Here is a 27,830-nt window from a genome sequence, read left to right on the forward strand (position 1 = left end):
CCGACATCCGGCATCCGGGGCCAGATACGATGGAATTTCAATCTCTGCTTTAACAAAGCGCAGCGCGCCTGGGGAAGTTAGGCCTGGTGGCGCGGTGCGAGGGAGGAGCTCTGGCTCTTCTGAAGGCGTGTTGGAAGGCAGGTCTGGATGTGGTCGGAAACCCTCTGCCCCCCGCCCTGGAGGTGCTCCTGGCGGGCAGCAGCCCAGGAGAGGCTGCGTCCAGTGCCCACTCACCCGCCGGGTCTTCTCCACGTCACCACACGGCAGCCGCTTCACAAAGTCAATGCCCGTCAGCGGCGTGCCCGTTGGGGGCAGCAGGATGGAGGCGTCCATCATGAGATATTCCACATTCATGGGCTTCATCTAGAAGACAGACATCGGAGGGAAGCTCACTGAAGGGAGGAAGGGGCGGGGGCAGGTGACACGGGCCTCTCACCTCCATCTGCACATATTAAAGAGCACATCAACCGCGATTCAGACTAAGTGAAGCCTCGAGGCAGCCAGATGTGAGAGATGTGCCTTGTTGTGTTCCAAGTTGCAGATGTCCCCTCATCTGCAGTGACAGCTCACACACTCTGGAGAAGCTGCCTCCCTGCTGTGAAAAGCTCTTCTTTCTCACCCTCTTGTTCCCCTCCCCTGAGCAGGGAGAGGGGCCTCAGTAAGGAGGCCAGCCCTTTACGGTGGTCCCTTTAGGGTGGTCTGCCCCGTGTGCGGAAGCCTGACTGCTGCCCGCCTCCTTCGCTGGCACCTCCAATACGATGACAGCAGATGTAGCGACGTGGCTCCCGTTTAAGGGGACCTGACTGCGGGGCAGGCAGAGAACTAGCGGCTTTGCACGTAGGCCCCGTCCAAGCCTCCCAACAACCCCAACAGGGAGGCTGCCGAACTTACAGAGAAAACGGAGGCTCAGGGAAGCCGAGGAATGGATGTGGGCACACTCAGCCGGCTGGTGGCAGAACCATGACACGGACCCAGGCCTGCCCGGCTCCAGACCCACTATGATTTCCACAACACAACCCGCATTCCCCCTTCCTTCCTCGCCTCCCTGGCTTCTAACCTGGGGTAACAGAACCAAGTCACTTATTAAGCACCTACTACTCGCCAGGCCCCTGCAGGGCTCACCTCCTACTGTGCGGGTGCCGGGGCTGTCCCATACTACAGAGGGGGTCGCTGAGCTCAGAGGGAGGGCGCGTGCCCACAGCCACTGGGCCAGCCAGGGCAGAGCTGTCTGCCTCCTTCCACACCGCCTCCAGGAAGTCTTCTCCGATTACCAAGACACATGCTAACATCACCTCCCCTCCTGGAACTTTGTTGCATCAGTACTGACCCCTTAATGTGCACGTGTTGTTGGACACTGACACTTCATTTACCTGGCATCATAAAGGAATGACATTTCACAAAGGTAAATATTCTATAGAATTAATTTTACTCCTTTAAGCATCATAAGCTTTTTCGTGCCTCCTTTTTTTAGAAAGTGGGCTTCAATCATATCACACTTTCTTTTCCCTCCTGTAACATAAAGCTGACTAAACAAGGCAGAGCTGTGGAGAGGGTCCGGCTGTCCAGAGACCTGGTGAACAGGGAGCCCCTTCGCACGCGCTGCCTACCTTCTTTTGGACCCGTGAAGCCTTCCTCGAAAGGTCTGAGGTCCACCGTCGCTATTCCTTTACGCCAGAGTGGGGGTGGCAGAGCCCTGTCGCCCACCTGGGGCGCCTGGGGTACCAGCCTTCCTGCAGGGCCTTCCTGGCCTGCCTTCGGCTCCCTCGTAACTTTCTTCCCTCCATCCCTCCGCTCTCAACCACCTCCCAACAAGCCCCCTCTAGGACTCCTGCCCATTATGCCTCTGCATGAAGCAAGAGGTGACAGGAAAAACAGTGAAGGGTCAGAAGTGAAGGCCTGGCTTTGGCAGCACCCGAGAGAGCCTGTCCCAACTTCGCTGAGCTTAGTGCTGGTTTCCTTAAGTCTGAGCTAACGACTCAGATACGGGGGCTGGGTATATGTCAGCTGTTACTTCCCTAGAGTGCCAGGCTTTGTGCAAAACATGCAATAAATGTGTCACTGAGACAAACAAACAAAACCCAGGAAGCTCCCTAGGGCAGGAGGGAGGGGAACCGAATATCTGTGTGCTGAACCTCTATAGGAGGCAGCCCTTAGGTATTTCACAACCAGCGTGGAAAGCTGTGTGGTCTGGGCCCCATTTTACAGATGGAAAAATCCAGGCTCAGAAGTAAGCAACCCGCCCAGGGTTCCAGTTAGTAAGTAGCAAAAGCAGAAACTGTGCAGGGGTTTAGGAGCCCAAGCTTTTCTGTGTTGTCAAGTGACACACGAGCCTTACGTTTCCAAACAAGAAGCCAAACTTCTGGAGAATTACACTGTGGAAGGGGACGTCACGGGCATAACATAAGACGGCAGCTGACCACTGACTCCACTCCACTCCAATTCATGGTCCAAAGAGTAGAAGACTGAGACACTCTTTGGGGGGGGGTGTCGAGGGGATAACGGGGTGTGGCCATCAAAGGTGTGAGGCGCACACGGGCAGCTCACATAGCACCGAGAGGAGGCCTGGTCACTGCTGGGGCATTTCTGGAGGTGAATTATACCAATTTACACTTTTCCCTTGAAAAGGCTCCGCGAGGCCTCAGACGTGCTGTGAGCGAGGATGTGGTGAGGGCCCAGCCATCCAGAAGCCCAGAGACGGGCCAGGGACCCAGGGAGCTACACAGCACACGCTGTCTTTTTCTTTCTGACATTTTAAACCCTTGGGTTTATTGTAAAGTTCCCGAATCACTTCACTCTTTTGTCCATGAAAAGGGCGATTTATCATCTAGTTACTGAGTGTCAACTAAGGGGCAGGTGCTTATGGGGACGCAGAGGTAAATGAACAAAACAGAGCAACCTGCAATCTTCTGCAAGACAGGGAAGATCCCGGGCTGGCACTGCAGGTTCAAGGAAAAGCCAGGTGCGGGAACATTCTGGTGGCACAGAAGAAGGAAGCAGCACAATATGCAGAGCAAGGCAGGACACTGGGAGGTGACGGCTCTGCTCCTCGATGGCTGGGCACATGTGGGCACCTCCCTCAAGCTCTCTCTTATTTCCTTATCGGCAAAAGCAGGATAATGATAGCAGTGACTCCCATCAGGCTGACGTGGGGATTAAGAGATTTCACATGTACGACATGCTGTACACACCTGACACGGACTAAGTCCTCAATCAAATACTATTCATATCAAAGTGAATCTTTCTGAACCAACTTATGACTCAGCCTAACTTAGAGGGAGTGAATGTCATCTGAAATTTCACTGGTGGGGATCAAAAGGCACTGTTTTCAATGCACTTCCCCACCAGTCTCTGCCATTCTGACGGAAAGCTCCGAATGAGACGAATTCTCCCCTGGTTCGGCAGGACAAGCTTTGCATACCCACAAGCGCGTCTGGCCCCTCACTCACCGTCATGCTCCTGTACTCATCTTCAAACATGTCCAAAAAGATTTCTTCTCCCTAAAAAGAAAGGAAGGAAAAAGAAGATTATGCACATTTTTTTCCCCATAAACAACAAAGTATTATAAACTCCAGTTCGAGGCTTTTGGGGCCATCTGTTTCTTATTAGCTAGTTCTCGTAAATCACCAGGAAGTGAAATACACACGTGAATAAGAACACACACACCCAAATGAAAGCCCAAATATCAAATTGCACCTCAACGCTTTTCTCCTTTTTTTCAAGCATGTGTAGTTAGATTTCTAGTGTCACGGCAGTTAATTAAAAACAACAAAAATAACTTCATATATAATTAAAATATAAGAAGGGTTAATGTTTCAAGTACTTAACGTCATCTGCTTGCTGAGAATGGTTGGAGAAAATAAGAATCTCGGTTAAGTTGTCATGTTAAAGCTAAGAGGCTCCACACCTCTGAAAGGAAGAGTATGATTAAATATGCTTAACTCTAAAATTATACGGCTTGTTCCATTTGTTTTTGAGGCGCGCCTTTGGGGTTGTGGGGTTCCTGCAGCCCTGATGACTCTGCCCCGGAGGTCCCTCCCAGAACAGGGTGGCGGGGAGGAATTGGCTCTGAGACACAGAGACTAGGGGCCAATCTCAGCCGTACCTCTTGGAGCCTCTCTTTGTTTCACTGCAAGACTGGGATGAGAGCCCACGTCTGTGCAATAGGAAGACAAAATGAGTTGATGCACACGGTCATTATGACCACCCTGGATAGGACCGCAGCGGGGGAGGGCAGGGGAGACTTGGCTGAGCGAGTCAGGGCTGTTAGAGCTGGCCTGTCTCCTAAGCGCCCTCCCCCACCCCCACCCCGGCCACACACACACAGTTGGGGGTGGGAAAAGCAATAGGTCCTCTATATGTTTTTCCAGTGATCAGAACCACAGGTAAACTTGAAAGTTCTTGTGTGGTGTGAGAACCATGCAATAACCACAGAAATAGCAACCCTTGAGAATATCCATAAGCTTGTGAGATAATGTACTTAGGGTGCAAACCTTTTAGGATACAAGAGAGAAAAATCTGGGTTGGGAGAAGGGAGCTGCAATTCAACTGCAGTTCTCCTTTTGTCAGTGAGAAAGAAAAATCCTCTGGGAAGATGCCTACCTATATGTCTTCCTGTTTTTGCAATCCAGAAGCTTTCTGGGGGCCAGGGTGGGGATGAGGGGCAGGGGAATAAACTAAGAGCAGTTATACTGGAAAGAGCTTCAAAGATGACTCTGCCGAGGACTCCTATCCTCACTGCAAGGCCAAGTGTGGTTTGGGCCGGTCTAAGGGGAGACTGGGATTTCTGCCCCGGTGCGTGGGGCCCACAGTGGTGCCACCCTTGTCTGGGCACGTCCACTGTGTTGCAGCTGCGTGGCATCATCTGATCCCGGCGAGGTACACTTCCAGATTACATGACCTGGTTTTATCTCAACGAACACTGACAATAATGGGCAGTGGCTTAAAAAGCTTTTTACAAAGAAAAAGATTCCTGTGCATATATGTATCTAGTTCACAGCAGTTTAAGGAGAGTACAAACAATGAATAACAGTGCAAGTGAATGAGAAAAGGGCGGGGCCGACGCCTTTCCTCCCCCAGGGAGGATCTCTTCATCAGCCAGAGTACAAGGGGAAACCACCACTCACTGGATCTGGAGAGATGTGATGTGGAGCCCAAAAAGTCAGAAACTACTAAGCCCGCTTGGCATATGGCTTAATCCACTGTTGCTGACAAATGATGAGCCTTGCCTAAGGCTATATTATGCCTTAAGAAAAGAGGTAAACAAAACCATCACAATGCAGTATCTTAAAACGAATCATCTGGAAACTGAAGACAGATCTACAAGTTTTCCAAATACTGAAAGTTATGGTGGTCCTTTACCAGCTCTCACTAAATTCATGATAAATGTTTAGAGCCTGTATGTGCACACAGGCACACTTCATTTTATTGCACTTTGTTTTACTGCTTCACAAATACTGAATTTTTTTTTACAAATTGAAAGTCCATGGCAACCCTGTGTTGTCAGATGATAGTTAGCATGTTTTAGCAATAAAGTATTTTTAATTAAGGTATGTACTTTTTTTTATACACCATGCTATCACACACTTAGCAGACCACAGTACAGTGTAAGCACAACTTTGATTAGCGCTGGGAAACCAAAACGTTTGCGTGACTCTCTTTATTGTGAAATTTGCTCTATTGTGGTGATCTGGAACCAAACCCACAGTATCTCTGAGATCTGCCTGTACATGTATATAAATAATACACATGCATATAATTTATAAACTCATGTAATTCAGTAATTTTATATGTATAAGCATATGTAATTCATGAACACATAAGTTCATATGTATTATTTAGTCATATGAGTATCTGTATATAATTCATCATTTACATGTAAATTCATCAATAAACAAATTCATATATAATTGATAAATAAACAGTCCCATACTAGGGGTGAGTCCTCAAAAGTTGTACTGATACAAGAGCATGGACAGAAAAGTGCAGAGACCACTGCTCCGGAGAGGATGAAATTGAACATTTTTACTCAGGACCCATAGGGTGTAAGAAATAACTGAAGACACTACAGTCTGGTTTATACGACACACACACACACTGCTGTACCCCTGAGTTCTGGCAGTTTACCTTATAGAAATGCCGCACCAGGTGGACACTTTCTTCTCGGGCTCCCTGTTAAAAGAGAGGGAGGGTGTGAGGGGGCAGGTCTCACCGAGGCGAGTGAGTTGGGTAAATCACAAATTCTAAAGTCTGAGTCTGTATAAGACATATGCTGGGCTAATAATCTTAATCTATAAAGTGGTTCTTCATAAGGGGGTGGGGGAGAAGGAGCTCAAAATAAAAACGGGCAAAGGACAGACGATTCAATGTGATGACATGGAAAGTTGTTGATACACAGTTACATGAGAGAAACGGGTTCTACAATATGGCCTTGATGACTCTGTTTTTATAAAAAGAAAACTTCACTTGTAAACGTGTGTGTGAGTGTAGGTGGTATCTGGAAAGACACACACCGAAGTGTCAACGATCATTACCTTTTGCCTCTCTGTAGTTTCTAAACTTTCTAAAATAAACATGGAAAATAAGAGGGAAAACAATGAAAGCTATTTAAAACAATGAATGAACATAGTAGCACGATAAACCATAAATAAATAAATGTGTATCTGTACACGTATAAAACTTTCATAATATAAAAAGAAAAAATCCTGGAGACAAATACAGAGCCAAATACAAGAGAACTACTAAAACTCACTATTAAGTGGGCTTCTCGGGCCCATCTCAGTGGAAGGGCAGGTCCATGGGAGCAAGTGGGTAGAGGGGGCGGCAGGGGTCTGGGGCCCAGCTTCCTCCCAGTGGTGCTGCGGACCGGGCTGCGGACCGGATGCAGCAGCTTCCCGTGACCTCCTCCTACCCTCCCCCAGGGCACGGGCGCAGGAGGAAGGGGGCCTCACCTCCAGGCAGGCCAGGTGTACGTCCTTTATGATACAGCCTGTGCTGGTCACGACTTGCTGCTTTAGGAGCAGGCAGCTCAGCTCCAGCGTCGCCAACCGGATCTTGCCATCTGCAGAGCACACCAGGGTCAGCCGCGCGCACCCCGGGCTGCACGCCCTCACAGGCAGTCTCTTGCCTTCCTGACTTGGAGGTCAGCAGGTCAGCTTGGCAGGTCCCCCGACATCCAGTGGGGGTACAGAGGGAACCCCCATGTGCCAACCTCCTTCCCAATCAATTACAATTGAATGTTTTCATCAAAACCACCTGTACCAAATGCTACCCAAAGTCCCCTTATGGGGGGAGGGGAGGCAGGAAAAATGGGTAACTACTTATTACTGAGGGCCTAGAAAGTGGCCATCTGCGGTCACTTTGCTTGTCCAGCATTCCTTCTCTTTCTTCAGGGACGAGCACCCCCAGTTTCCCTTGGAGAGCCACCAGCCCTGCTCTCGGTCATGTGATTTGGGTGGAGCTGGTCCTGCTTCCCCTGTCCCAGGGGTGGGCACATCCCCCAGGCTGGTCAGGGCCATCCAGCCCCCTGGTCACAGTGACTGGGTAGGGGGCGAGCAAGGGAGCCAGTCACAGCCAGTCACAGCCAGTAAGGCTCAGTTCCACAACTTGCTGGAACCACCAGGCTCGAGACCCTCTCCTCGTGCTGGGCTGCGGAGAGGACAGGGACAGTGGTGGGGCCCTGATGGCCCGAGCACTACAGTCCGCAGTGGCCACCTCACCAGCGTGCTCTACAAACTGAACCCTGAGTCCTCCCTTCCAACAGGCTGCCCAGAGTCTCTCCTATGGCAAGTCCAGAGCCCGACAGGTGGCGGGAGCTGCAGGCAGGCATCTGGCCAAGGCAGAAGGCCACAGAGCCCAAAGGCAGGCTTGAAAACATTGTTCGAGCCCTGGACTCAGCTGCGCCTCAAGCCAGCGCCCAACAGACGTGAAGTCACACAAGCCAACAGTCTTGTTTGTTTGTTTGTATTGTCTCAGCCAGTCTCAGTTGGGTTTCTGTCAACTGCAACCAAGTTCTGACTAACACAGCCTGCTGTCCTGCTGTGAGCCAGGCATGGTCTGGGTGCTTTAGAGACACTCCCTCAAGGAGTCTCTCTAAAACCCCACTGCAATGGGTGCTCTAAAGGCTGAGGTTTAGAAAAGTGAAGTGGCTTGTCCCAAGTCTCACCCTGGGCTGTGGTGGACTCCAGGTGCCCTGAATGCCAAAACCCACATCTGGCATCGTCCCTAGAAAGCACCCGTGACCGCCTGACTGAAGGGCATCCTGCTCTTAGCAAACTCCCCCTCAGTCTTTAATCTCATTTCTGGGGAGAGGCCTCCACGTGGAAGGAGGGGCCAGGAGAGGGGGTAGTTTCTAGGCCACATCTCCGAGGTCTTGGAAACAACAGGGACCAGGATGGACCACTGGGGAAAAACTCAGGGCAGACACACCGCTGCACACCTCCCTGGCTGGCCTTTAATCGAGGGGGGTGGTGGTGGTGTGTGTGTGTGTGTGTGTGTGTGTGTGTGTGTTGGGGGGGGGGGGGTAGGGCGGCAAACAGGTGAGAAGAGGGAATCTGTCTGCCCAAAAATGAACTGGTTACATACAAGCAAAACCAGGCCTTCCTAAGCACGACACAACCCCAGGGACCATCCTAAGCACGACACAACCCCAGGGACCACCCGGGCAGAGGCTGGTTAGTCTCAGCTCGGCCGTCCTCCCGGGCCCAGCCCCACCACCACTTCTGCACCGCAGCCCAGGCCCGGCAGCGCCCACCCGCCCTCCTCCAAGCTCAGGAGTTCTCCGGAGCACAGTCTCACTCCCGCCTGCCCCTCCGCGGAGCCGCGCTGTGGGCCAGGTCAGAAACGTCCCTCCTGCTGCCTCCAGGCAAGCGGACGGTGATTTTCCACCAAGACCCTTCTTCTTTTCCAAGTTCCTGCCAAGTTGCTGACTATTCCTCCTGCTGGCCCATCTCTCCAGGGCAACAGAGGGAGCAGCAAACTCCTGAGGCCTCATCAAAGCTTCCAGATCGTCCCTCTGAGCTGCCCCAACCTCTTCTCTTCAGAAATACACCGTCCTCAGGGGGCCTGCTGATCCTCCCCACCGTGGAGGCTCCTCCCCAACACCCAGGCCATGCTCCACCTTCCCCATCACTGAGGCACGTCCAGCTCACGCAGCTCCTGCCAACCGGTCCTGGGCCACCATCCTCAGGAACGTGCTCCGCCTCCCCCAACTAGACCTCCCGTGGAAACTGACTCCACCGAGCGCCCCTCGGTCCTGAGCCACCCACATCTTTCTTGCCACCCAGGACACCCTCCTCCTGGCCCTCCCCCTCCCACGCGGGGCCTGGCCCAGGCTCTGGAGCTGGCTCCCCCTCTATGTCACCTCCAGAGATCGGTAGTGGCCCAGAGCTCAGTCCTAGACATGCCTCTCTCCTCTCCTGTGACTTTAAAAACCATCTGTGAGCTCCACAGTGTTAGTTCTGGCCCTGAACCCACACTGAGGTCTACATTCCATCTCCACATGGAGTCCCAGACTGCCGGGACTTCACAGACCCCCAGCCGTGGCTCCTGGAGGACAGGATCCACGTCTGTCCCCTACTTCCTACACCCTCGTCCCTCACATACAGAGGCTGGCATGCAGGAGGCACTCAATAAACACTTGTTGAGTTTACCGATACCCTTTAGGCCCTGGACCTGGTTCTCCAAGCCCCTGCACTCACTCCGCAGCAGTCACACTGTGCTTCTGGCCACCACCCCCCTTGATTCTGAGGTCCTCAGCTGCAATCACAACCCTGGACCGCTGCCCTTCTCCTGAGCCTGACCAGTGCCCGCTCCCTGGACGGCTCCTGGTCACTCAGCTCAGTGGCTCTCTCTCCACCAGGCTGCATCTCCGTCTGGCCCTTTCCTGCGCACTCACTCACGCCCCGATGGCCTCTCTCCCTGCCTTGCAATTAGGGTTGCTCAGCCTCAGCACCATTGACATTTGAGGCCAGATAATCCTTTGCTGTGGGGGCCCATCCTGTGCACTGTAGGATGTTTAGCAGCGTCCTGGCCTCCACCCACTAGATGCCAGGAGCAACCCCTCCCCAAGTTGTGACAACCAAAAATGTCCCTGGACATTGCCAGATGTCCCCTGGGGACAAAGCTGCCCCCAGTTGAGAACCACTGTGCTAGTTCATTCCACTTGCTCTTTCTAGCCCCTACTGTGGCTGCAGGTCGGTGCTGGCCAAGACCTCAGAACTAGGCTGACACGTGCCAGACACCGGGCACATCTCGTATTATCAACCTTCCCCCTCACTCACACTCTCAGCCTAGTTCATGCTCAAACGTGGCCTTGGGCCACCCCAAGAGGAGGGTTGCAGACACAGGCAAAACTGACCAAAGCCGGGTTGAGTATGGAAGGAGAAGAAAGAGAGGGTCTGGCACAAACACCATGGGGGAAGGAAAGAGGAGGAGACCCCGAGACGAAGACACAGCTGGACGGGAGGGGTCCGGGTGGCCCAGGACACAGGGGTATGTGGCAGGGGCATGGCTGAGGTCTGCCTGGATTCCCAGCGGGGCCAGATCTAGAAGCCAGGGCTCCTGGTGCCAGTGCGGGGCCTGGTCCCCATAACTCCACCACCCCTGTGAACCGCCCGCACGCCCGGGCACCTGGCTGGGCCGCGTTGTTCATGATCCTGATGAGTCTTTCAGCCAGTAGGTGGTTGTAGGTCGTCTTCTCGGCCGCAGTGGGCACTGGCAGCTGGATCCGCTCGAGTTTCTCAGGATCCATGCCTGGAACGGAGAAAAGGGGCCGGCTGTAAGCGCAGCTGCCATACCGAGTGCCCTCCATGTCCTGAAAGGCCCCTTCGAGCGGGGCTTCCTCAACCTTGGCCGTCCACGGTCCGTCCTCGTGATTCCTGCCATGACCGGGTGCTGCCTGTACTATGACTCACCTCAGAGTTTTCTGTAACTGGACCTTAAGTAAATATATTAAAACATGTATTTTCTTTTCTTTTCTTTTCTTTTTTGGCCATGCCACGCAGCTTGAGGGATCTTAGTTCCCCCACCAGGGATTGAACCCAGGCCCTCGGCAGTGAAAGCGCCGAGTCCTAACCACTGGACCGCCAGGGAATTCCCTAAAACATACATTTTCTAACACTACTTGCAAATGGGAAATCAGCATGGCTGCAATACCAACAGTAACAAACTTTTTATGTTTCAGCCAAAGACTGTTGACTGGCTACTCACTGTGGCCCGAGGCCTGCTCTGAGTTAGAAAGGGCGATCGGCAGGTACGTGAAAGGTGTTGAGGTCACACTAGCCCGACTGTGACATGCTCCTGGGCACAGTCAGAGGAGTGGGAAGGGGGTGGGAAAAGGAGAAACTCTGGCACTGCGGGCTTTGCTGCCGCTTCGGGGCTGGTCTGCGCGCCCTCCGAGGCCACCCCTGTGTGAGACCCATCCCACAATGGGGGAAACAGACCAGACGGAAAGGAACCTACAGTCGTGCCCACCAATCGCATCTCCAGCTCTTAACACCAAACTGGAGAGCTGGGCCCCTGCGTGGGAAGCACAGAGGAGGCAGCCCCGTGCTGGGCTCACAGAAAGGCGCAAATGCGACAAAACTGACAAAGCGGGTCTACGTTTAAGGGGCAGAGGAATCACTTTTCCTCCGGGGAAATCTAACAGCATTTCAAAGACAAAGATGAGACGGGGGGTGGGGTGGGGGAGGGGGAGGGTGGGGGGCTTGGGAAAGGAGAGAGGGCGCGCTCAGAGTCTAACTGAACCGAGCATCACTTTTCCTAAAGCAGGACCTGGGGGCCAGGGTGACAGGACGACCTGCTGGGGTCACTTCGCCAGCCCAGGTGTGGGACAGGCAGTGCTCCAAATCCCTCTCCTCCCGCCGAGCCCAGCTCTGGAAAACTAGACTTGCAGAAAAGCTCGCAGAAACAAACATTTCACTTGCTCCACGCCTGGGGAGCTGGAAGGATTGTTTGTGCCTGAAGCACGTCTTTTCCAGTTATTCTACAAAAGGGGGGATGGTGGCACTTCTGGGAACTCTTGAAATACGGCCCCTTGAGTACTAAATGATGCTTCATTTAGAACCCTGACAAAATAGCGGAGGATAGCAGTGAGGAGCTGATTGTCTGGATTCTAAGTAACTCCCACACTCACACATTGACGTAATAAACCATAACAATATATCTTGCGCTACTGAATTCCTTCCAACTCCGAACCGGAGGTTAAGTCATGCCAAGGAGATGACACGGGTGGAGGTGGCCCGAGGGCTGGAGGTGAGCAGGTCCCCCTCTCACACCGCACCGAAGTGGCTTCATCAAAAAATTTGACTGTGATGAAAATTTGATTTGTGGATTCTGTATCTCGTTTTGATGCTAAATGTCTAGCTCTGAAGCATTCTGGTTTATTAAATGGCAAGAAGGACATCAACTGAATCTTTCTGGCATTTGCTTTTTTCCAGAAATGTCAACACCGTGTGAATCTCTCTCTACCCTTTCGTTCTTGGCCCTCTGGGAACTGTCAGTCAGTGATTCTGGGGAAAACAATGGCTCCCCGGCCTGCCGGGCACATCACCCACTTCCATGACCCCCCAGCCGTCATCCCACTTCAAAGAAGACGGTGCGAGGAGCCAGCTTCTGGCTCCCCCGGGAACGCAGCGGCAGCGGCAGGGCCTGGGAGACAGACTCGGACCAGCTCTTGAATTTCCATGGCGAGTTCCCTTTTTTGTCTCTTGCCTATTATTGCCCTGACTCCCTTAGAATTGGTCAAAAATGAGGAAATCTGTGGCAAAATCTTCTCTCAACAGGAAGAAAAACCTGCCAAGGTTATCCTGACCTTCCTCGGCTAGCAGCTCCACCCTCCGTGAAGCGGGGGACCCAGGGGGACTGAAAAACCTCAAGACTTCACAGGACCAGATTCCAGTGCAACCTCTTCCTTTAGTGAGGAAATTAAGGCCCAGAGATGCTAAGTCACGTCCCCAAGGTCACAGACCACGTTAGAGGCCCAGTTAGAACTGGGTTGATTCCGGAGATGGACAGGATCCAGACGGGGAGGGGGTGGCACCCCCTGTGTGGTGAGCTGACCACAGCAACAGTTTGAGAGGGGCCTGCCCTCTGGTCTGACAAAAGCTACCGCCAGCCCCGCAGGGCCTCCTCGTGCCCTTGGGCTCGTTCTCTCCCAGGGTTCTTGCCGCACTGTGGCCGGGATGGAAGGGGAAAGAGCCAGGTGCCAGGTGCTGGAGGAATTTTGTTTTGATACTTACCTCTTGGACTCCCAGCCTCCTTACATGTTCAATGGGAATAATTACAGAAACTGCCCGTCCCAGGGTTGCTGTCAGGACGCAGTAAGAAGCAGCACTCGGTCACGTTCAATAGTTACCTGTCGTTACCTTGCACTGATGGGAATTTTTACTTTGAACGTGGCTTAATGTAGTTCTATATCAGCTGTGTTATAAGAGGAAAGAAAGAATGAAAGAACAAAAGGACGCAAAGGAAAACAAACTAACCGAAGCTAACATCAAGCTATTTTAGAAGGCTCAGAGAAGGCACGCTGAGCTGCCTGTCCGGGGCGCGGGGGACATGCAGCTAGGTTGGACTCTGAAGGATGAGATGCTCAGGGACGACCGGGACTTGCCAGGCCAAGGGGCAGAACTCGGGGAGAGCGGGGTCGGGGCTTTGGGTGGAAGTGATGAGGCAGAAGCCAGGGGAGGGACAGACACGGCTTGGATGCCAGGACCCCTGGAGGGCAGCCAGCGGGTGACATGATCTGGTTGTCATGGCCAACTCTAGAGCAGCCCCCATCCCCCTGGCCACTCAAGGTGATCTCCCCGCTTCCAGCACTTTCCCAAAACAGACTCCATGTTGCAACGCATCCTATGTGCAGTAGATTTTACCACCAGCCAAGGGGAGGCAGAGAGCAGGGTCCACTCCACACAACACATGGCAGAACTTTGTAAAGAACCCCTCTGGGCATCTCCGCTCTTTCCCCAAAGTTTCTGCTCGGCCAGGTGCCTCATTCCCTCCCTGTCTCTCTCTTTTTCCCACCATGGCCTCTAAGACATTCTTCTGGGTCCAAACAAAACAGTGGCTGACAGCTGTGAATGAACAAGGTCAGTGTGATAATATGACAATGATATGCATGTGAAAGGGAAACGGCACGTGTGCAGGCGGACGGATGGACAGGCAGACAGACAGATAGACATAGACACACACACACACACACACACACACACACACACACAGGTTTCCAGTCACTGAGAAGCAGGTTTTGTTGCAAACCCGATCGAGTTCCTTCGCCAGCCATTTCCCTCTGACTGAAATAAACACTGTAGATAATATACTGTCCTATTTGCTTCAACCCCCTAAGTGCTGAGTGACAGACAAATTCCAGAGAAACCCAGATGCACTTCACACGGCCCGGGAAGCCGCGCTCGCACGTCCAGATTCCAGCAGACCACACGCTTCCTCGTTCCCGCCCCACCGGGGTCAGATCCCGCTCTGCCCCAGTGAGTCAGAACGGGTCTCCCTTGCCATCACTTCCACCCTACGAGCACCGGGCTGCGGACTGGCGGGGGCCAAACTCCCAACTAACTAATTCAAAGAATCCCAAATAGAAGGGAAGGGTGTGGCTCTGTGATGTCGGTAACCAGATCCTAAGCTTCCCCTCTGGGTTCTAGATTCTTCCTCCTTAGTGGAAACCCCCATTCACGACAAGGGTAGAACAGACCCAGACCAAAGCTACATAAAAAGAAGTAGACAGACAAACCTGCCTAAAGAGACCACAATAGTGCCAGGTAAAAATAATCGTCAAAAAATTTTTTTCTTGGACTTCCCTGGTGGTGCAGTGGTTAAGAATCCTCCTGCCAATGCAGGGGACATGGGTTTGAGCCCTGGTCGGGGAAGATCCCACATGCTGCGGAGCAACTAAGCCCATGTGCCACAACTACTGAGCCTGTGCTCTAGGGCCTGCGAGCCACAACTACTGAGCCCACGAGCCACAAGTACTGAAGCCCGCGCGCCTAGAGCCCGTGTTCCACAACAAGAAGCCTGCGCACTGCAGGGAAGAGTGGCTCCCGCTCACCGCAACTAGAGAAAGCCTGCACGCAGCAACGAAGACCCAATGCAGCCAAAAATAAATAAACAAACTACAAAAAAAATTTTTTTTCTTTCTTTCGGTCTCCTTGGCTGGAGTCACACAAGCATTGCCAGCTTTGGAAGACTATAGACCAACTATTTCGAAAGCTAACCAGATGTTGGGCCAATTTCCAATGTACTTCCAGTTCTGATTATGTGTCAGTCGAGATCCAAAATGATATTTTGCCAACTCTCCGCATGGCAAAAGCCTCCCTTTATCCTGTTACCTTTCAACCTTTCCCATACCTCTCGTCCATGTTCCAGTAACTTCTCAGCAAAACACAAAAAGCAAAAAGCCCAAGATTCCTCTTGGGTAAACAATGATAAATGGAGGGGGCAGGGAGCAGAAGGGCTAGTGGGTGGAGCAGGGGAGCCTTTAGGAAGACGAAGCTGCAAAACTCACCTCCCTTCCCCTTCCCCTGGGCCAGGGCCCTGCAGACTCGACAAAGGAGAGAGGGCTGCATCTGCTATTACAGATGTGAACCAGCCTTCACCACGGGGCCAGACGGAATCACAGCGAGAGCCTTCCTCCAACCGGTCAGCCCTTTTCCACTGCGCGATATTCATTTCGGTGCAGCATCTAATCTATTATGATTTACTGGAAGGCCTGAGCTAACATTTGGTTTTTATTAACATTGCTTTTATGTTAAAATTGTCTTATGATGGAAAATCTATCAGAAAGAGACCATTTCATTAGGGGCCCTGCTTAGAGGGCACGGGTCTGGAAAAGAGAGGCTGAAGGTTAAGTGCAGCGAACTGCCTGCTGCCTAACCAAAACAGAAACCACCCACCCACCCACCGCCACCAAACGGCCCCCACCAAATGCAGACCTGTGCTCGCAGGCCAGACTGGAGCGTACACCAAGCGGCAGCTTCCCTTGGGGGTGCCCCAGGCACCTGGGCCTCAGGGTGCTGAACGTGAGCTCTCCAGCTTCCGCTCCCACCCTGTTTCACAGCCCACACTCGCCGGTTCTGGAAATGGCACCACCAGTCACACAGTGGCAGGAGGCAGGGCCCTGGGCATCACACAGACTCCTGCCGTGGTGCCCCCTCCCACCCAAATCCAGCAGAAGTCTCCGCCCCCGGCCCCACGCCTCCCCTTGTCTCCCTGTCTTCGTAAATGGCCACACACAGCTGCCCCAGCGTCCCTTTCCCTCACCCCCCACATCCAGTCCATCAGCTCGTCCTGGCTGTAGCTCCAAAATGTATCGTAAAACCTTCCAATTTTTCTCCATCTCCGCGGCCAATGCGCCGTAATTCAGTCTACGTTATCCCTGCCTGGACTACTGCAACAGCTTCCTCACGAGCCTCCCAGCCTTCCCCCTTGCAACTCACTCCCCCAGCCCCATTAACCGACTTTCCATCCAGCAGCCAGGGTAATCTTCCAAAAATTTCCATCTGACCATGTCACTCTTCTACTTAAAAATCCTTTAGGTGTTTCCCACTGCACTTGGAATAAAATCTAAATTCCTTTTTGCGGCCTTCAAGGCCCTTCACGATCTGGTCCCTGCCCACCTGGTCAGCCTCACCTTGACCTGCTTTCTGCTCCTCAAACCTGTAAGGTCTTTTGCACCTCAGGGTCTTTGCACAGGCTGTTCCCTTTGCCGGGAGCACTCCTGCCTCAGATCTTTGCAGAGCCGACTCTTTCCCATTCTTCAGGCCTCAGCTCTGATGTCTGTTCCTCAGAGAAGCCTTCCCTGACCACCCAAGCTAGTGACCCCTGCACCACTACCCCTGGCTTCCTCCACAATCACAGATCACACCCGTCACGCTGCCTTCTCCTCCACCACTGTCGCCCTGCTCCCTCCGCAGCAGCCACACTCGCCACCAGGAAAATCTCTGTTTGGTTCACCGCTGTGTTCTCAATATTAACCACAGTGCCTGGCATCTAAGAAGGGCTTCAGAAATATTTGTCAGAAGGCTGAATGAGTAAATAAATGAAAAGCATTAGCAGGAAGTGGAAGAAGGAATTAAATTCCCTCGAATACGGAGTCCCACTCTTTTAGGAAGAAAGAGAGGTGGGCTCCCCAGCAGGACCTCGGCAGGGTCGTCTCTCTGGCCACATCGTGGACGAAGGAGCGTGGTGTGCCAGCCACCACTTCTCCGCTCCCCAGCACACGGCGGGGCTCCTGGAAGGAAGCCCGCTCAGAAAGCCAGCCCCCCGTAAGACGAAGTGTTCACCCACGTGCCCCCTGGCCTTCTGGAGCTGGGCACCCCCACCCCCGCCAACAGCACCCTCCCTGCGGAGGCCCCGAGTGCACCGAGCACCGGCTGCCAGGAAGAGAGCAGCGCGGGGGAGCTGCCACTCGGCTGAGAGGCAATCAGTCAGCAAGCTCTGGCTGAGCGCTGACCGGGTGTCAGGCGCCGAGCTGAGTACTGCAGGAGGCCATTGAGAGCGACGCGGTCTCTGCCTTCAGAGGCCCGGCGGTCCAGAGTGGGAGAGAAAACACGCGGAGCAAAAGCATAAAAAAGTGCCATGGGAACTTCATGGAAATTAAAAGCGTCTGCTTTTCCAAAGGTATTGTTAAGAAAATGAAAAGGCCAGCCATAGACGGGGAGGAAATCTTTGCAAAACACATCTGATAAAGGACCTGTATATAGAATATAAAGAACTCTCAAAACTCAACAATAAGAAAATGGACAATCCATTAAAACACGGGCAAAGGAAATGAGAAGATGGCAGACTAAGCACTTAAAAAGCTGTTCAACGTCATTAGTCATTAGGGAAATGCAAATTAAAATCACAATAGGACACCACTATGTACCCATTAAGATGACTAAAACAAAAAAGGTGGTCGTGCCACCCACTGGTGAGGGTATCAGAACACCAGAACCCTCGTGCACTGGTGGTTGGGATGTAAGCGCATGCGTTCGCTTTGGAAAACAGTTTGGCAGTTTCTTAAGAACAAACACACACACACCCATCATATGATTCAGTCATCCCATTCCTCAGCATTTGTCCAAGAAAAATGGAAATACACGTCCATACAAAAACTTATATACAAGTGTTCACGGCAGCTTTGTTCGTAATGGTCAAAAGCTGGAAACAACCCAAACGTCCGTTCACAGATGAATGGGTAAACAAATTGTGGTACATTCACACAGGGAATACTACTCAAACATAAGAAGAAAGGAACCACGGATACACACAACAACATGGACGAATCTCAAAATAATTATGCAGATTGAAAGAAGCCATACAAAAAAAGAGTATTTATCGCACGATTTTATTTACATAAAAGTCTAGAAAGTGCAAACCAAGCTATAGTGACAGGGAGCAGTTCAGAGTTGCCTAGGGAGAGGGGTGGGAGAAGAGAGGGACGGAGGGGAGACAAAGGGCAGGAGAAAACTTTTGGAGTGATGGATACGTACACTGACTTGACTGTGGTGATAGTTTCATGGGTGTATACATGTGTCAAAACTTATCAAATTGTACACTTTAAATATGTGCAGTTCACTGTTTATCAATTATACCTTGATAAAACTTTCTTTTTTAAATGCTACAACTTCCAGCCAAGAAAGGCAAACCATCTAAAACAATGGTTACGAGACACTGGACAAGACAACAGGCAGCATAGGAGGGTGATCCTGAGAGAGAAGAAACTAAGGCAGTGTGCCCAGTGATTGCTCCAGGTCTCTGTCTGGAAAGTTTCCAGGCCTCACCACTGACAGAGAAAACCCAAACAAAGCTCACGGTCTCTCTGAGGTGAGAAGGCAGAGTCTGCAGTTCAGAGAGGCCAAGTGGCTGGAATTGATACGAGACAGTAGCAGAGACGGGGGAGCTGCACAGATGGGCGAGGGGGTTCCTTCTTAGGTTCCCGCTAAGTTCTGCCCTGTGCATGCAGGTGAGGAAAGGGAAAGGCCTGCTGGGAGGAGGCAGGTGGAACAACCCCAGGAGCTCACACGGGGCTGAGAAGAGCTCACATTCCCAGCGGCCAGCATGGAAGGACTACCTAATCATGGCTTATCGAGTAGAGCCCTTGGAAGGGGACGGCCTCTGTACTGGGGCCAAGTGAGCCAGAGACTAAAGGCTGTTCTGGACTAGCACCAACAAAGCTTAAAAGCAAGCGTCTAAGAAGACCTAAACGACTCCTAGTAACTTCACCCTGTCCCAGGACAAAGCCCAAAAGTATTGAAAGGAAGCAAGAATTCAGCATCCAATAACATAAAATTCATAGTAACTGTCAACCAATCAAAAAATATCAGGCATGCCAAAAAAAAAAAAAAAAGGGAAAATATAACAAATATAACCTAAAATCAAACCGGAAGAAAAATCAATAATAGAAACATGGCTAGAAATTACACAGATGATAGAATAGACAAAAAGAAATCAGAAGGGAAATTATAAAATATTTTAAACTGAATAAAAATTAAACCACATATATCAAAATTTACTGCAGGCAGCTAAAGCAGTGCTTAGAGGAAAATGTACAGCATTAAACTCACATTTTATAAAAGAAGAAAAGTTTAAAATTCAATGACTGGTATGGAGAGGATATGACTGAAAAGGAATAGCATGAAGGAATTTTTTGTTTGATAGAACTACAGCGTAACACCTGATTATAGCAGTGTTCACACAAATCCATAAATATGCTAAAATTAATGGAACTACACACAAAATGAGTCAATTTTATTGTATGTTAATTTTTAAAAGTAAAATAAAATAAACTGAGTAGCATAAAAAAAATCAATGATTTAAGCTTCCATCTTAAGAAACTACAAAAAGAAGAGTAAATTAAAATTGAAGTAAGCATCTAAAGGTAAGAAATAAAGAACAGAAATCAATGAAATATAAAACAGAAAAACAACAGAGAAAAAAATCAATGAAACCAAAAGAAAGTTCTTTGAGAGGACCAATAAAATTAATATAAAATTGATAAATTTCTAGCCAAACTGATCAGGAAAAAAAAAACGAAGACCTCAACTATCGATACCATGAATTAGAAAGGGGGCACCACTATAGATCCTACAGACATTAAGAGGATAATAAAAGGGGAATTCCCTGGTAGTCCAGTGGTTAGGACTCTGTGCTTTCACTGCAGGGTGCATGGGTTTGATCCCTGGTCAGGGAACTTAGATCCCACATGCTGCACAGCACGACCGAAAAAAAAGGAAAAAAGAAAAAAAAAAAGGAGGATAATAAAGGAATATAGTAAAAAAAGTTTATGCCAATAAATTCAACAGTTTAGATGAAATGACAAATTCCTTGAAAGACATAAGCTACCAAAACTTGAACAGAAGAAACAGATAAGCTTTAACCGTCCTCTATCTACTATAGAAATTGAGTACTTTGAAACCTTTTCTCAAAGAAAACTCCAGGCCCAGATGGCTTCACTGGTGAATTCTACCAAACAGTAAAGGAAGAAATAATACCAGTTCTACCAAAACTCCTCCAAGAAATTCAGGAGGAGGGAATACTTTCCAATTTATTTCGTAAGGTAAGCATAACTTGAGAGCAAACAAAACAAGAGAATTACAGGGAGACCACAGACTAATAACACTCAGGAATACAGATGCAAAAATCCTTAACAAAGTTTTAGCAAATCAAATCCAGCAAAGTATAAAATGTGCCTGCCACACGAGGCGGTACTAACCCAGAGTGAGTATCACCTGAAGGGATCAGAGAAAACTTCCAGGAGAAGGTGAGTTCTCAGCAGACCCTTGACAGTTGAGCAGAATTTCAATAGGTGGTGATGTTACGGCAGAGAAAATGGCAGGAAAAAACACAGATGGATACAAGAAGGTGGCAGATCAGCCAAGAACAGGTAGACGTGTTGGCTCTGACTGGGGTGGCTGCCAGGCTTCCAAAGAAGCTCCCTTCTCTGGGAGCAGTTCCAGACACAGAGCTGAAACCCCTGGAGCCAGCTCTGTGCTATGTGACCCTGACTCTCACCCACCCAACCCCCAGCCATAACTGACTGTGCCAGAGTTAGACATATCACCAGCCTGGAACAATGGGATCTCTTGCCCAACAGTTTGAAACCTGAACGGAGACAGACTCCCTGCCTGGGATCTGATGGGCTCACAACACGATCTACCTTAAGGGAAGTCCCCAGAGCTGGTCCTGCCCTTCCCTCGGCTTTTCGGCAACTTCTTGGATCCCACGAGCTGCCCCAGGGGCCTTCCTATAAGACTCTCTCTCTTAGTTAAATTAATGTGAGGTGGTTTCTGCGCCTTGCAACCAAAAGAATATTAAAGAGTTCAGTGAGTACCATGACAGCCACTGCAAGTTTATCTCCATGCAAGAGTTCAATCACTGCGTAGTAAAGTTTGACTCCCTGGGCCGGAGCCAAGGGTTTATGACAGGGAAGTTGGTGGAATCAGGTCAAGTTAGAATGGTGGGTGCAATCCAGATACTCAAAATGGCAGGTACAGGAGACTGGAGTTCAAGGGAGAGAAGAAAGCACCAAAGGTTTCTGAACAGGGGAAGGACACGGTCAACACAGTCTTACAGAGAATCACCCGGCAGTGCTGTGGAGGATGGATTATAAAATGGCCGTGTGTTTGACCCCTCGGGGAGGCTGTGATCATGGCCACTGGGATGACGTGTTCAATCTCTCTCTTGCTCTCGTGCCTTTGGTTCTCGCCTCCAGCACCTCACTTAGAGCCAGGCACTGAGTTGTGCTCAGTTAAATTCTGCTGATCAGACAGGCTGAAGAGGGAGAAATGACAACACCTGATGACTAAATGCTGGGCTCAAAGGAGGGAAAGAGCTAAAGGTCGTGGCAGTTTCAACCTTGGCTGGCAATTTCAACTGAACCAGAAATGGAAGGAAGTGTGATGAGGTCAGGGTATATCTTGGGGGGATGAGTGTGGTGTAGACAGACTGTTTCAAAGTGGAGCTCAGTCACCTAGGTAGAAGTCTCCAGCGTGCAAGGGTCAGGAGTTCAGACTGCAGGGCTGGAGTGAGGCGGGCTTGGAAGGTGAGGGTCGGGGGAATGGCAGGCGATCCATGGGTGGGACCAACTCCCATCGGTCAGGCTTGGAGTTCTGTTTACTCCCAGTAACTGAGGGCTCCCGTGTGCCAGTCACCAAGGCAGGAGCTGGAGGGAGTCGCAGAAACCATGGGAGTGAACGAGATTGTGGAGGGAGGATTCGGAGCCTGCTATGCATCTTTTAGAAAAGTCTCGGGCTAGATCTACACCCTTGCGTGTGAGCACAATGACTTATACAGGAGAAGAGCCATCATGGCCAGTCCTGTCTCTAGTGGGAAGAGCCTGGAAATAGACTCAGTGTCATTCAGTAAGGGGATGGCGGAATAAATGATGGCACAGACACAGGATTAAAAAGCACGAGGCAGCTCTACAGGGATGGGAAGTGACATGTTGATACATGACGATGTGAGAAAAACAAGGCACAGAAGAGACAATAAAGAATGAACCTCCATTCATGTTGGGCAGGGGGTGGGGAACCCACATAAATAAAATAATATACACTTGTACTTGGGTTTGCATGGATATCTTTAAAAAGACACACAAGAAACTGTTAACATGAACTGCCTGTGAAGAGAACTGGAGGACAAACTTGAGAGAGGAGGCCTTTTTCACTATATTTCCTTTTGCCACTAATCAACTTATTTATCATGATTAATGATTTAAGAGTAAGTACATACTTTATGTTGAGTGCTTTCTAAATGACTCCAGCCATAGGCTGTCTTAGTAAAACCCACCTCCAACTACCTCCCAATAAGCTTATGAAAAACCTACTAAAACAAAACTTGATGCAAAGTCTCATCTATGCCAAGCCCAGCGCTTGGCAGGGTCCAGAAGGAATATTCTTGATTTCTTCTTCAAAGAGATTCTGATGTGGTGCTTTGAGAACTTGCCCGTGTCAAGCCAGGTGGCACACACACCAGCGACTGTTCTCAGAGAGGAAGTAAATGAATGGATTCTAATCAAATCTGTCAGCTCCGCGGGAGTCTGATCCTGACCTCTCGGCCTCAACAAGGGAAGCCAGAGAACCACACCTTTCTTCAGAAAGGAAACCTACGCTTCCACACAATCCACTCAGAGTCTATTTTAGCTCTGAACCCAGAACAGCACATCAACTTTTATAAATAGCAAAACCAAGATTACAATTTGACTGATTTCTGTTCTGATGTTAGGAAAGAGGTAGGAAGCCTAAGTCAGTTGTAAACCAAGGGGTTGAAAGCAAACCACAGTGCGAACAGTCATGCTGGGTTGGACGGTCAACACTTGAAACTCCCCCTCTGCCCGCCCCAGCCCCGTGCCGCCTGAGTAACCGATTCCTGTGGCTTTAGTCTGTAGAAAAGCACCTGAGAAATTCTAACGAGGCTGAAGAGAAGTTCTGTGGGAGTCTGCCAAAAGCAGAAAGGAAATTCTTCAAGGAAAGCAGCTTTCCTTTGCCCTGAAGGCAGACAAGCTGAGCAGCTTACCTTTGTTATGAGACATCGCGTACAGGAGGCAGAGCACGAAGAGCGCGTGGTAATCGTCGTCTGGGCTGTCCAGGGCGTGGTACACCATATCCAGGAAGGGTCTGGAAAAGAGGGGCACGCATGAGCCTCACCTGCACACGGGAAGCAGCTGCCTTAGCCCTTTACAGCCCCACCGCCAGCATGCAGCGCGTCCGCCGTGTGCCCAGTCCAGCACCAGGCCTGGAGGACACAAAGGGGACTGAGAGGCAGGCCCCGCCCGTGCGAAGCTGCCGTCTCCAGGATAAACTGACTAAGGAACGAACCAACCGCTTAATCACTCAGCATCGTTCACCCGCTGTCCCAGACACTGGGGATAAATGATACCAAGTCTCTGGTCTTGAGGCACTTCCATGCCAGTGGGCAGACAGAGAATGGACACGCCACATCATCACTTCAAAGAGTGACAAGAGAATGAAGAAAACGGGGCAATGTGATAGACTCACAATAGCAGACAAGGCACCAACAAGTCTGAACAATTTTAGAATGTGGACCCTGGAGCAAGAACTGCCTGGGTGCGACTTCTGATTCTGCCTCTTCTTAGCTGCAAACCCTTGGGTACGTTACCTAAAACTTTCCCCCATCTGCAAGATGGGGATTGAACCCTTCGAGGTTACTGTGAAGATTCAAGTGAAATGACAACAGAGAGGCATTTAACACAGGCCCAGGTACAGGGTGGAAAGTGCTCATACATGAGAGCTGCTGTGGATGTCTATTTTGAGTATTCCAAGGGCACTTCTCCAAGATCTCACTTTGGCAGGTCCTGGCCCAGTGATTTCTTGGGCTGACCTTCCCGGACTGGAAGGGATCGATAGGAAGTCTCTCGCCTGATGCTTTGTGGGTGAGATCTATAGAGTGGCTGCAAATACCACAAACTGCACACCCTGAATGCTGCCCTTCCAGGTGAAGGGCCTGGCCCGGAAAGACTCTTCAACACAAGGATACTAGAATATGCACAGATCTGGCCTGTAGGCAGGAGGCTCTGATCCCATGACTGTCTGCGGCTGCTCCCGGATGCCAGGTTGAAGCCAAGAGAGCACAGCAACTCAATGAGTGACCAAGGGCACACTTTACCCCTGGAAGGACACAAGCTACTGTCAACACTGCTGACTGGGCGGGGGAGCGGGGGGGCGAGATGGTGCAGCAGAGAAACAGGGAGACTATTCACTGAATAACATTTTATACTTTTTTGAATTTTGATACTCCACAAATGTATCACCGATTCAAAATATTATATTGAAAAATGCAGAAGCAGTGAAACGCACTTGTCATAACATTTCAAACAAGCACGTGACACACAGAAATTAAAGGAAGAAACTTTTAAGGAACATTTACGTTCAGGCTCTATTTCTCTGGAGCCCCAGATCTGTCATCACCATTCAAATGCGCGAAGAGTCTTGCCATGTGTGGATCTGTTTTTTTCTAAGCCCCTAGCAATAACGCTTCCAAACGTAAGAGCAGGATAAAGTATAAAACACTTTCTTGTAAGCCAGCTGCTTGGAATTTGGACTGTATTGTCATTTGGGAATAATAAGAATAACCAAATGCCCAGTAGCAGAGGGAGGGCTGAGTGGATATACCATCTTTCATGAGACGAAGTATTATGAAGCCATTAGAATTTTGTTTACTAAGAGTACAATAAAGTGAAAAAGATGCTTGGGGTTTGATATTAGAGAAAACCAAGACTAAAAAGTAATATACATGGCTATTGGGGGTATAAGCTATTGGGGGGAAGAAGGGCCGAATTCCCACTATATTGGCATTGAAAACTGACTGGCAGGAAATCACCAAAATGCTAATAACAGCTGCCTTTGAATTATGGAGAGCTTTTTTTCCTTCTTTATACTTTTCAAGTTTTACATTTTCTGAATGTGTATTACTTTTTAAATTTTAAAAGGATTTTTTTTTTTTAAAGAAAAGAGAGAATGTTGTGAATGGTTTCTGGTTTCTTAAGCCTGTATTTAACCATGAATGCAGATATAGCCCACAGTGTATGGCGAATATAAGGACAGTTCCACTTTGTACTATGCTGTTTCTTTGGACAAGCAGACCAATGTCAAGATCCAATTCATGTCAAGGACAAACTGTCCCCTCCCTCATCCTCAGTGCCCTCCTCCTGGCTCAGTGCAGGAGGTGAGAGGACAGAAGTCCGTGGCGGTGTCTCTGACAGCCAACAACTCAATACCTTTGCAAAGGTATTGGCAACTCTCCACGAGGGCCAGTCTCTCCCTGGCAGGTACCTGGTCTCAGAGCACAGCGCAGCTCCTGTCCAGAGTTCCTGGGGGCCACAAATCTGCATGTGGCCCAACTTAAGACACAGGATCAGCTTCCATTATGAACCATGTGGTAGAAGATGCCAAAGTCACCGAAAGTTAAGAAACAATCTCAATCAACTCTAAGAAAACCCCTCTCTTCACTAAAATTCAGGAAAAAAAGAAGTCTCAACTCCAACACTCCAACGTAACTTTCTGGTCGGTTGACTTTTTGTTTTTGACACTGCATGGGTATTTTTCCTCCTTTAGGAAAGCTACAGTATTACCATACTATGCAAAATACGTGCTGTTTCCATTTATTAGATCCTAAGAAACTGAACACATCATGACAGTATTCATGGAAAAGCAGCCGCTAATATTCTATTAAGCAGATGCGCCTACATTAGCTTAAGCATCCCCCACGACATGTCATTTTTGGTTTTTCAATGATTCATATTCGAATTAAAGCCGTGCAAGCACCTAAAGGTTGCTTCCCCCTCCCTTGCTGTGTTTAGAATGATTTTCTTAATTTTCAGAGCTTCAGGTGTCACATTTTGTTGTCACAACACAAAGTCAGAAAGGTCCTTGTCAGTACAACTGACAGCCCACATTGTGCTGCAATGATTTTTTTTTTTTTTTTTTTTTTTAAGGATTTTTCTTATTTATTTATTTATTTATTTATTTATTTTTGGCTGTGTTGGGTCTTCGGTTCGTGCGAGGGCTTTCTCCAGTTGCGGCAAGCGGGGGCCGCTCTTCATCGCGGTGCGCGGGCCTTTCTCTATCGCGGCCCCTCCCGTCGCGGGGCACAGGCTCCAGACGCGCAGGCTCAGCAATTGTGGCTCACGGGCCCAGCTGCTCCGTGGCATGTGGGATCTTCCCAGACCAGGGCTCGAACCCGTGTCCCCTGCATTAGCAGGCAGATTCTCAATCACTGCGCCACCAGGGAAGCCCTGCAATGATTTTTATTTAACCCAAACTAAAAGTGGCTCCCCTGTGCAACTGATAAAAATTAATCCTGTCTGTTAGATAATTGAAACACGTGTCAAGAAAGAGATAAACAAGACGCGGAGGAAAAAATTAGCCTGCTTCGGGTCTTCACTTTAAGTTGCATTAATAAATAGGGGGTGTGTGTGTGTGTGTGTGTGTGTGTGTGTGTGTGTGTGTGTGTGTGTGTGTGTGTGTGTGTGTGTGTGTGTGTGTGTGTGTGTGTGTGTGTGTGTGTGTGTGTGTGTGTGTGTGTGTGTGTGTGTGTGTGTGTGTGTGTGTGTGTGTGTGTGTTTCATCCACCCCACCGAGAGAGTTCAGGAAGTGAATGCCTTGCAGGCTGACAGAGAAACCATGTTGCTGTGCATTTATTACCACTAAAATGGGATTAGGAGGTTATCGCAGGCATCTGCGCAGTAGGGCCATCTGATAAGGTTGAAGAAGCCCTCCTAACAGTTTGCTGCAACTTCAGGAGCAGCCCTCCACCCAATTCCTTCTGGAAGGGGTGGTGCTACAGCAAGGCTGCAGGCAATGGGGCATCTGGAAGCTTTCAGAGGACATAGTTTGGGCAGCCATCACTGAAATGAACAATCAGGCAAGAAGTTGAAGGTGGACAGCAGCATTAAATCCAGCATTAAATCGTGCAGGCTGAGTCACGAGGTCAGGCCCTACGGACAGTGGTGCACGTGGCGGCAGCAAATGAATGAAATCCAAACGCTTTCCCCCAGGGGATCCTTTCTGGGGACAGCAGAGTATGGCCAGGAGCGGCCAGTACCAGGCCACACCCGTTAGGACGCGGCCCAGCACCAAAGTGCTTGGGGTGGTGGTGCCACGCCTCGGTCACTCATTCCAAGGGGTGAATACCACGGCCTTGAGGGCCAGCTCTGTCCCTGTGGCCTCTCGAGAGGAGCCGTTGTCTCTGGTGGAGAAGAAGGACGGCTTGGCCGGGAGGCAGAAGAGGCCATCAGCGGGGGGCGGGGGCGGGAAGAGGCCTGGCTTATCCTCTGTGGGCACCCGGCCAGGGCACCCCCTTCCACAACATCCCAGAGACCGAGCAGC

The 27,830-nt window shown here is 50.1% G+C and overlaps 1 protein-coding gene across 7 annotated transcripts in view; it reads right to left on the minus strand.

Moving 5' to 3' along the window:
• CLEC16A (C-type lectin domain containing 16A) overlaps positions 1-27,830 on the minus strand; it is a 217,403-nt gene that overhangs the window by 120,301 nt on the left and 69,272 nt on the right. For all 7 annotated transcript variants that reach the window (XR_009005334.1, XR_009005333.1, XR_009005332.1 and 4 more), the window contains exons 12-17: positions 23,500-23,600; positions 10,627-10,749; positions 6,948-7,057; positions 6,124-6,168; positions 3,447-3,497; positions 235-363 (exon numbers count right to left, since the gene is read on the minus strand). Coding sequence is in view for 4 of the 7 variants with exons in the window: in XM_007188393.3 (XP_007188455.1) it covers positions 235-363; positions 3,447-3,497; positions 6,124-6,168; positions 6,948-7,057; positions 10,627-10,749; positions 23,500-23,600 (559 nt within the window). In the remaining 3 variants the exon portion in view is untranslated. The remainder of the gene's footprint in view (positions 1-234; positions 364-3,446; positions 3,498-6,123; positions 6,169-6,947; positions 7,058-10,626; positions 10,750-23,499; positions 23,601-27,830) is intronic.

This window comes from Balaenoptera acutorostrata, chromosome 15 (assembly GCF_949987535.1).
Source record: "Balaenoptera acutorostrata chromosome 15, mBalAcu1.1, whole genome shotgun sequence".
Lineage (NCBI taxonomy): Eukaryota > Metazoa > Chordata > Mammalia > Artiodactyla > Balaenopteridae > Balaenoptera > Balaenoptera acutorostrata.